The 11,378-nt window shown below is 40.1% G+C and overlaps 1 protein-coding gene across 1 annotated transcript; it reads left to right on the top strand.

Annotated features, from left to right (window-relative positions):
- The first annotated feature begins 5,832 nt into the window (after window positions 1–5,832).
- Window positions 5,833–9,630, top strand: fastkd5 (FAST kinase domains 5). The gene is made up of 2 exons (XM_080038594.1): window positions 5,833–5,973; window positions 7,004–9,630. Exon 2 carries the CDS (start codon window positions 7,016–7,018, stop codon window positions 9,461–9,463), a length of 2,448 nt encoding a protein of 815 aa, XP_079894720.1. The 5' UTR covers window positions 5,833–5,973; window positions 7,004–7,015; the 3' UTR covers window positions 9,464–9,630.
- Window positions 9,631–11,378: the final 1,748 nt, after the last annotated feature.

An 11,378-nucleotide genomic window follows, 5' to 3' on the forward strand; every position in this document is an offset into this window, starting at 1 on the left:
GTTTTCATTCAGGATGCATTGCGATGCCTTTATATCCAAATGAGGGGCTTCCTAGAGACAGATGTGTATAGGTGCCTGCAAGTATAAAAGAGACATAACATCATGACTATGTCAGCAATATCAATTCAGATGAAATTTGAATATATTATTTACATTATCAACTAAAATGCATTAAGTTTGATTTATAATTTGTATTTTTTTCTACAAATTATCAAAAAGAAATGTGAAAAATTCAGCAGAAATGTGAACAAAATTGCTAGAGCCAGGTGCTGTCTTGAAGGTGTGTGTGTGCTTTCTTTGAATAGCAGCCCAAACCGCATAAGTGTTTAAACAATAAGCAAATCCTCACGTTTGGCAAACTAAAATCTGAGAATACTAGGTCTGATGAAAGATGAATCCTTCAAAATTATAGTAGATAATATCTGTTAATTTGACTTGACAATAACAGGGATGTCCCTGTCAGATTAGACTTGTTTGTAACCTCCACCGAGGAGGCTGTGTGACCAGTGCTGTGTGTCTGTTAGCGTGTAAAATATCTCTCCAGAAAAAAAACTTGATGCATTTTCAAGTTAAGACCAAACTCAATCAACTTTGATATAAATGATTCAACTGGGTGTGAATTTACGAAGCACCAAGATTTTCTTGATCTTAACTACTGAACTTTGATTGTCTTTACTAGTTAACGCATGTGTCATTGTCTTACCCCTTTCCCACCAAAAACATCCGTAAATAAAAAACTAAATTTGGAACATTACGTTTACACTTACACGCAAACGGGGAAATGTATTAGACATTCAAATTGAAGGTCAATATCAAATAGTCATAGGATCGATTAGCAATGTTGTACTTGCATCCCTGCACAAAGCTCCAATTTTCGGAGGACCGAGGGTTCCTCAAACCCGCCTGATTGCCCATCATTGTGTATTTGGTCGCAGGTAGGAGTCCAAGGGAAAATCCATTTAACGAGTTGTTTTTCCAACACTAGAGCATTCACCGGGGCGAAAACACAAGAGAAACATGTCGAAATGTCTTGACAAAGTTCAATAGGGGAAACCTATCTGAACCAGGGGCTGCTATAGGATAGCAACACTTGCGCTCCAGTCACATTGCTGTAACGTTACCCCTCCCCCACGCGCTAACATGGCGCCCATGAGAGTCCACATTTTGAGCGTTTTATAAATCTACTTCCACCGCTTGGACAATACAGTCATACCATAATGTCTGCGAAGTAGTAATGTTATGCGCCCAACACTGAAATCAGGTGCATGTGTCGCATGCGCTCAAATGTGAACAGGCGCACCAAGCGTATGATGAGAGCTACTGCAAACTTAAGTCAGAGTCCAGCACACAACAAGCTAGCAGCAGCCGAGGGCTCCATCAAAACAGTCCCAATGCCAGCATGTGCTAGGCAAACAGGCTAGCGCGTGTAACCTGTGAGTACGGTTGGCTTTCAGACAGTGGTTGTTTGGTATACTCTTTATAATGCCACGGTGTACTTCTATTAAAACGTGGGTAAATAATGACATACTATATCAGCAATCTAACAGCCTCCATCCACTTCTAAGCATTGCATTCTCTAATCGTAGCCAACTTAGCTACTTGGTCGAGCACAGCGAACACAAGTCAGATATCAGTGTGTGGTTCCAAGTGCTCGTAAACACCGACATTTCCACAAAAACACACGGTATGGCGAGTCAAGTCAGTGCCAATGATGCCACTTAACGGTATCTTGACGTCGGTGTGTTAGCGTTAGCGGCTAGCTCACTGGGCAGCTCGCGGGATAGCAAAGGCGCGCGGCCTGCTGCAAACCCCCATGTGCTGCTGCTTTGTTCTAGAGGCACTTTTTAGTGTTACACCGCGGTGTACAACATACACAGACAACTTAAAATGTCTATCAACATGTGGCCGACGAACAGGAGTACGCGAGTCTCTAATTTGCAGCTTACTGTCCGACGTATGTAACACGCAATTTACACGAGTCAGTATCACTTATCCGAGGTGCAGCAGCAACACATGCTTTTCAAATCTCCCTCATTCTCCAGACATGGAAAAGAGGTTGCCATGCGCTCCTTACAACATTGTTTTCAAATGCGGAAACTGACCATTACATTTGTTTTGCAAATTATAAAACGCGAAAGTGTGGCTCTGGTATCGCATACTATGCCGAGCTTTTTCGCCACTTTCCCGACATAAACCGTATCTCCCGAAAAGCAGGCTTACAACAGGTTTCCTGCCAATAACATGCGCGTAATAAGACACTAGCTTCTAAAAAATCCACCATCTTCACTCACTTGTACAGACTTACCGTTGTACTCACTGTTTCAGACGTGTCTGCCAAATGGAGAAAAATAAAAGACTTAACACATCGAGTAAGAGCTTGGACGTATAATCCAAAAAACACAACCATGTGCTACTATTATGATCTGCTAGGAGTTTGGGAATCGTAGTAAGATTGCGAAAGTGGCGCGAGTGGAGCCGAGGATCAACCATGTGGTGAATGAAGGGCGGCTCCCAGCCAGCGTAGCTAAAGCCCAACTCCTTCATTAGCATAAATCAACTACTTCCTCTCCAAATGAGACTCTCAAGTTCGGCTACTTGATTTAGTATGTTGATAAACATGCTATAGGAAGTGAAATACACAATCTACGAATGTACTTCTCATTAGGGGGAAAACAACAAACAAGGAAACAAACAGGCTATTTAATACAGGCAGCACCAAAACAATAGTTGCACAATTCCACGCCTATAAAGTTTGATAACCTGATTGTGTTGATATTCATCTGCGTTATGTCAGAAATGCCCAAATAGTATTGATATCCACCACTAGAAATAAATATGCGTCGTCATTCAAACGAAAAATAGTTTCCACAAATCAATACGTCAACACTAATTATTTTCTAGTTACCATATCAAATATATTTATCCTTCCAACAGGATTTCTTTTTGGCTGTAGACTTATTATTTCGGGTGTAGAATAGGCCTACTAGCTGTGGGCATATGGCTATTTAAGGAATAACCATTTTGGCCATTTTGTTAGTTTCACAAATTGTCTAACCTGATTTGAAATGATTAACTTCACTATTATCATCTGTTTTATTGACATAAAAAATATGTCTTGTGTCTGAATATTGACATTTTCTCAAACAAATTAAACAGTTACCTGACTTTAGTTGTCCTTCACATGAACTTTCCTATACTGACACATGAAGCTTGGTGAAATGTGTAGCCTATGTGTAGTAGGCCTATGTGTATAAGTAATATATTAGCATGAGAATATTGCAATAAAAAGTTATTCGATTACTTGATATATTAACCCTGTTTATTACAGCATGTAATCTGAATACAGTATTTAACATCTAACATTTGTATATTATTGTAATAGCACACACAAACAAATGACATCCTAATACACATCTCTTCATAAAAATAGCAAATTTATTTTTTTATACAGGCCTATATTTTATTTATAGTTTTTTAATAAACATTTTTTTAAATAGCACATTTTTAGCAAGATGAAAAGTTAAATTAATTAATTACCTTGATGCACATACAGTTAGAATTACACGCTGATGTCAAGAAAGATCTTAATAAAAAGGGGTGTTACTGCTACAACATGGTTTCAAGTGTCTGTTTTGGAGGCTCCTCCTCCTGAAAGGGCACGAGGAGTGTTCCTCGTTCAAGCAGAAAGGCGGGTGAATTGTGTTTTTTAGGACCATATATTCAGTCTCGTTCACCTTTCACCTCTAGCTTCAGTCATGTGTGAAGTCAATGGATGACAATGGAACCACAACCTAATTTGAAGATGCCCTCAGCTCAGTCACATGTAAACTACCAGAATGTGAAATAAAAAGTGCAGTTTTCGACGTATGAACTATTGTTTTATGTCATTTGATAACATTTGACAATATGAAGTGACTGCAAACAATTGCAATAAACTGTTGGATTTGCCTTTATATTTTTTAAAGACAAGGAATTCCAAAGAGGTGCAATTCCTGAATCAACTTAGTCTCTTCATAAGACTTAAGTGAGGGGGCATGATGACATAACAATGTTTTCTGATGCTCTTAAAGGTTTACTTACCTCAGGATCTTTTTGTAGGCACATGAGTTAAAAGGCATGTATTGTTAGTTGAGAAGCACACACAATGTTGCTCATCCAGACTTTAAATTCATCAATTATGTGAAGAGCTTATTTAAACTTTGGTCATAATCGGTCGACAGGAAAGGAAAACACATGAAAACTAATTTCTGGCAAGAGTGTGCATTTCTTTCAACCAATTAATTAGTATCTTAATTCCTGGCAATCTTTAATTAATTCTACAGAATTAGAAAATGCAATGCAATAAAGCATATTAGATTTGAAATACAATTAATGCATAGCTAATTGTTTGGCAAGAAGTCTGTATATCCCCTATTCTCAAACAAAACAAGCCATAGCTCAATTAGAAGAAAAAAAAGGTTAATATTTTTGACACAGACAGACCAAAATAAATTAAAACAGATGTGGGGTTTAGACATTGCATGCCACCCACAGCTGTTGCTTGAAAGTTGTAAACAATTTACACAAATCGTTCTGTATCAGCAGCAAACAAATGAACAAATGTGCAGCAATGACTGTTATTATTATATAATGTTGCCTCAGGTTTAACTGGATTGATTATGTATTTATTAAGATGTGGTATTCATATGAATAGAGGTAAGATGAAACAAAACAAAAAACAAACAAACAAACAAAAAACAAGTATTTATACATCGCACACTTACATTTTTTATTTAAATCAAGTACCAAAACAGAGATTGTTGTAGACTTTAGCAGAGAGCCGGCTATGTCTTCAATATTAAAAATATATTTGAATTAAAGTGCTTCCTAGCATCAACATAAAATAGTTTGACGTTTTAATAATTTTTGTACAGAATGACAGTTTCAACTAAAACGAAAATTGTATCTAAAAAAGGATTAGGCCTAAAAAAAGCAGTATTCACAAGGAAACATGAGCCCACAATCAATAGGCAATCAATATTTAAAGTACTTCAAATAAGCTCCACAGTTGGGTGAAATTATTCTTTCACTATGCTCCAATGGTATTTTCCAATGTAATTTAGCTTCAGAAAGTATTTGAGGAATGAAGAACAATGTTGTGAAATTGAACATAACAAATTAACAACTGACTGCCTATACTATTTTGTTTATTTATTATTTTATTTTTACAAAAACGTATTTTGTTACAGAGGGTATATTAGCCAGATACTAGCATACATTAGGCTTAGTTATAATTTAAATTATTTAAAATGTAAAAATAGTTATGCTTAGTTTCACCAATTATGTCAAACAAATGTTGAGTCTTGAAGCCTATTAAAACATTATTTTTTTTGTTTCAGGCTATTAGATTAAAAAGAGCTTGACTTTTCAGTGACATCTTTCTTGGAAAACAACGAATTAAACCTAGACAATGCGGCGGATCAGTACTATTACATTGTATAGTGGAATGCTGAAAGTGTTTTTGGTTTTGTTTGTTTTTTTAATTTCGCGGTTCGTAGTCCTAAATTTTGAACCTAACTTGGTTCCGTAGGTCAAACTTGCTGCTGTCCACGGAAGCTACATCGTCCTGCCATAATAAAATTGAACCACAAGTCCGCCTCCGTACTTTGCAACACTTTATTATAGAACCTAATAGTGATACCGAATATTCATTCAAACGAATATAACCTGTAAATCGCAGCACGATTTTATAAGTTGTTTTTCGTACATTTATGGTGACATCGTATAGCTAACTACGTCTTGGTGTTTTATTTTGAAGGGTGTAGTACTGGAGCACCGGTGTAGTTACAGCATGGCCGTTGACTGAATGGCTGAATCGGACTGAATATACTATCTATGGACTGAATGCTTCCTCTACTCTCACCCTAGCTGCATGAGTGTTTGGCATGTACATACTGTTAATAACAGGCATGTGCTGATGCCGCAGAGTAAAAGGTAAGTTGGTCTCTATACAGAACAAGTAGGCTATGTGTACGCTGCACTTTATTTCTGAATTCAATGAGCTGTATATTCAGCTACTTACGCCTACATTACTGTCAGGCTACCTGCTGTGTGAAATCATAGGACCCACTCTAAATTGTTGCTGTCAAGTCTGTTTTACGGATTAGCACACTATTGGCCTATAACATGCATGTTAGAGCACAACACTGAACAATTATTCAAAGTAAGGACAAGGAACATGTCACGTTACAGGAAATATCCAAACAATTGTATAAAAGCAGTGATATATAGAATAATAACATTTGTTTCATTTACATTGCTCTACATTTAATTTAGCTGACATATTTATCCAAAGTGACTTTCAATAAGTGAATTCAACCATGAAGGTACAAACTCAGAACAGCAAGAGTCATGCAAGTAGGCTACATTAGCTCTAACATGCATGTTATAGGCCAGTAGCCTAGTGTGCCTATCCTGTGCCTATAAGACAGACTTGACTATCCGTAATGGTTTCCTATAACTGGCCACTTAATTTATAATGTGCTTGACAAGACAATTATTTTCCCACATTAATTGTGAGTTAAATGGCCTTGCATGAGAAATGTATTGTTAAATGGATATTTTTGACAGTTATCTTCGATATGCAAAGGCAGTCAATGTCCATTAATTTCAGCTGAAGTGTACAACCTACTTATCCATCTGTCAGTTATTGGCATTTACATGGATTTAAGCAATTCTATAACTATGTACAAAACAATTCTTAATACTACATATAATATGTTATTTAATTGTTGAAAGCACAATTGAGTAGCGGAAATCTTAACTCAGTATTTCCATGTCTACATTTTATGTCAGAAGCACCATTGCAGTGCACACCTAATTTTAGATTTAGTTGAGTTTCAGATGAAACAATCCCCCCAAAAAACATTATATGTTTAACATATAATTAAATGTCTGGTCAACTTAGCTTTTATATTTTGATATTTGCTAGCTTTCTTTTACCACCATTTCTTTGTCTTTGTAGTTTGGCAGATTGATGGCTGCCTGTGTGCTGTGTCGACGGGTGCCCAGGCTACGCTACCTCCCGTGCTTGAGGAAGGATTTTACCCAGACTCAGCATGAGCTTGTCAAACAAGAAGAAAATGCTGACGCTCTGGAGGGGAAGAAAGGAATAGTGCAACACCAGGACACCTCTCTCCAAGGAGGATACAAGCTGCATTACAACCCTACCTCCTATAATCCACCTGTGAAGAACTCTGGAACCTCCTCCAGCCAAACAGATAACGAAGATGAGGAGGAACACTGTCTCTCCACATTGGCCCCTTCCTTCTGGCAACAGAGCAACCGCTACAGTGTAAGTTGCTCGCGGCATCTCTCCAGCGCAAAAAACACACTTTTAGACTTGGCGTTCAACAAAGGCCCCGAACCCGAGATTTCATCAGTGCCACTGTACCACAGAAAACCCATAGCGCCGGATGTTAAAGTGGATACACGTGCCTACATCAAATGCCGGCCTGGGTATGCCCCCATGGTCCTTGATCTCACACAGCGGCCTCAGCCGATGGAATGGGAGGAGGCCATGCCACTGCTCCAGAAAGTGACTGTTTTGAAGGGCAGCATAAAACCCAGCGATGTGTCTCAGTTTCTTGGGGAGCTCAGCCGCTTGCAGCCGGGTAAGATGACATTAGTGAGGAGTGACCAACGCTTCATCATGCTCCTCCGTTACTCTGTGGAACACCTTCACCTCTTCACTGAGCCTGAGCTGCTGGAGGTCTTGCGGGCGTTTGTGTGGCTGGACATGCCCTCTGACCACACTGTGCTGGGCCTGTACGAAGCCGAGCTGATCCGGCGGGTCCATCACATGACTTTACACCAGCTGTTGTTAGCCGCTGACCTGTGGCGCTGCATTGGCAGACAGGTCCCCAAGTTCTTACAGCACCTATATGCGTTAGTCCGTCCAAATCTGGGACAAATGGGGGTCCCCGAGCTGGTGCAACTGCTGTATATAATGGGAGAAGGCAGGCAGTGTCCAAAAGACCTGATCCATCCCGTAGAGAAGCTTCTCCTTTGTCATCTACAGGAACTGTACCCAGAGGAGGTTGGTACCGTATGCCTGGGGCTCTTTAAATCCCAGACATCGCTATCCGAGGGAGCGGTGACTCACCTCGTCGATAAGGCAGTCTCTTTTGTGGAGGAGATGAATGACTTTGCCATGGTGAACGTGCTGAAGCTCCTGCGTTTCAGCTACCTGTATCACAGAGCATGGCTGGAGGCCATGGCGCGGGAAGTTCCCCGACGGGCCCACAGGATGGGTGTCAAGGGGCTGATGCACGTGGCTCTGGCCTGTTCGGCGCTGCATTACTACAATAATAATATCTTAATGGCGATCGCTGAAAGAGTTCCCTCGCTGGTGCCACACTGCAGGAGTAAAGACTCCTGTAAACTGCTGTGGGCTTTCGGCACCCTGGGCTTTCTCCCAAATCAGAACCCAAACTTATATCCGAGCCTGACAGAGGCCCTGAGACAGAGGAAAGCTGAGTTCCAGCGATACCCCGAGCATCTCCTTACCGGTCTTCTAGGCTTGGCCTTTGTCGCTCAGTTCCCAGAGGACCTCATTGCGCTGGCTTTGAGTCCGGCCTTTGTCAACCTGGCGCTGAAATCCACACAGCTGGAGCTGAAAAAAGACTTGTTCACTTTAGATGGGACCGTGGCTCTGGAGTTGCCTCACTGGACCGGCCCGAGGCTGAACAGTAAGCTGAGGGAGGAGGTGGCAGAGATGCTGTGGAAGTTCGCTCAATCTGACGTGTGCCAGAAACCAGAGGTTCAGGAGGCCGAATCTGGTCTGCACGATTTGATGGGAGGAGAGAAGTTTGTGTGTAAGAGAATGATTCTGCCCCACACCCGCTCCATCGACCTAGAAGTACATTTTGACTCCGCCGGGCAGCATTTACCTGTGAAGCCAGCGACCCACATGGCCGAATTATCCATAGAGAACAGTTCATCCAAACGTCCTTCTTATCAGGGTTGGGGGAAAATGAATGTCGGAGTAACTATAACTGAGGAACTTTTAGCCCAGTTGACAAATACCAAAAGCACCACAAAAACTGTAAGCCCATCTCCTGCGGTTGAGCCTACATCTCTTCGCAGAGTGGAGCCAGATGACGGTGGGAGTCTGTTTGACACAGGGCTAGACCTGACCAGTGACATTACAGAAACTCTTACCAAACCCATAAGCCTAGTACGCTCAGATGTTCAGGACTCTAAAAGCCCAATCAAACTTGCCATCCAGGTTTCCAGCAGGAACCACTACTGCTACCAGTCACAGCAGTTGTTGGGCCTTCATGTCATGAAGAGGAGGCAGTTGAAGTTGGCAGGCTACAGGGTTGTTGAGCTTCGCCATCAGGAGTGGTTTCCCATGCTGAGGAAAAGCAGGGCTGAAAAGCTGGCATACCTGCACTGCAAAGTGGACAAGATTCTGTCATGATTCCTGGACAAATAGAGGGAATGGAAATCACAGCAAACTCAGCAATGCAATCTGTCTCTAGACTATCCAGTATTTGCAATGCACAGGTCTGTTCAGGAGATTAATGGCCATTTATCCCCACCGACTTCTGCCTTCTTGTACATATTCAGCCAAATAAAATTTCTTAAAGTTATTTTTTGTTAATATTGTGATGTGTTTTGGAAAATAATGCTAATTAAAAATGATTTAATGCCTCTCTGTATCTTTCACTGCTGTTTTATATAAGTTATAGACGTAGATATTTGTATTGTATTTATCTTTTTTTGAATGCAGCCAATTTTTAATGTTCGTGCAAGAATTTGCTTGTGCTTTCCAGGATCCGTTTTTGCACACATTCTCTCATGCATGAGGGTCCTCTCCGAGGTCAATGCGTCCGTTTCTAGTTAGATTGTTGCCCACTTTGCACGTCAACTGTCAAACTTGATCTCATCAAATGATTTGGATGGTTGAATGGTAGATTTCCATGTTTTTTTTGTTTGTATTGTGGCTGCTACTGAAGAGTATATCTGATATTTGATTTGATAAAGACAGGCTGAAACGTCTTCCGTGACAATGTGTTACTGAAGTGGAGCCACAGCAGGGTGAATGGTCAGAATTTCAGCAAATATTCTAAACCTACTAGTACTTAAACGTGTTCATCACAAAGCTAAGAGAGACTTCTCAGAAGTCAATGGAAATAGGCCTGGTTGAGGTAAAATAAATGCTGTAGTCAATTATTTTTTATAATACTTTTAAAATATTTATTAACATGTTTGTACACAACAGATGATCGAAGTGGTATCCTTTTTACATTGCAGTGGACTGACGGTATTAAACAAGTACCTGGAAACCCTGAATCTGATTCAATCAGGTAATGTTGTATTGTAAGTAGGCTACAGTAGCCACATACAGTATATGTAACTGTTGGTGGTATTTGCTTTTAATCCTTGTAGTAGTACTTTAGCAAACTTGAAACTAACAAAGCTTGATGTTTTCACTTTGCTGTCTAACTAGTAGCCTTTTGGCTGTAATTTTAAACCCATAATAATGTGTTTTATTGATTTGCACTTTCCCCTAAAAGTAAAAAGATTAGAATTTAATTCCATTTAAATATTTGGACAAAATTACTAGATCCTTTAGTACTATATGGCACAGCCAACCCCATGCCTGTGATGTTTTTTTAAACCCCTCCCTGAAAAGCTTAGGCACATTTCCTTTTTATGACAACCCTTAATAATGCAAATCATGATTTATGGAGCTGATCCTGTTAAACTTCTTAACAACTTCTGAAACTTTCTGAGCTTACCAAGTGATGGACCGGTCACCGCCCCACTGACTCTGGGAAATGAATCCTCTCACACTGGAAAATAATCGATGTTTCCATGTTTGACTCCTCCAAGCCGTTGGAAGACTTTGCTTTGGAGGCCATCTGTCTGTCAGTCCACCACTGTGGCAGGATTAAGGACACTCACAGGTGTCGATGCCTGTGTCTGTGAGGTAGAAACATGTTGTCAGGCTATGTTCCCCTTGCCACGTTATTGTTAGGATATTGTTCAATCACCTTGTACTGTAAAAGGTGCAGTTTCTATTATAAAGAGCTGTCAAATTCAGCTATCAAGTTAGGAGTTCTTTAGGGGAGTTTTATTATCCGACAGTATAAAGTGTGAAGGCTACATCCCAAGGCCTGAGTCTGCAGTTTTACCTCACTCGGTTGAAATAACTGGCAAAAATAAAAAGAAGACATAATAGTAGTAATCAATTCCAGGAATTATATTGTAAACTTGGGCCCATTCATCAAAGCTGCAGTTTTTGATTGAAATTGATGTTCATGGTGTATTGATTTGAATGGAAATTATAAGCAAATTCTGCAAACTATATAGCGTGCTTTAGAAATGCT

Source organism: Ammodytes marinus, assembly GCF_949987685.1.
Source record: "Ammodytes marinus genome assembly, chromosome: 12".
Taxonomy (NCBI): Eukaryota; Metazoa; Chordata; class Actinopteri; order Uranoscopiformes; family Ammodytidae; genus Ammodytes; species Ammodytes marinus.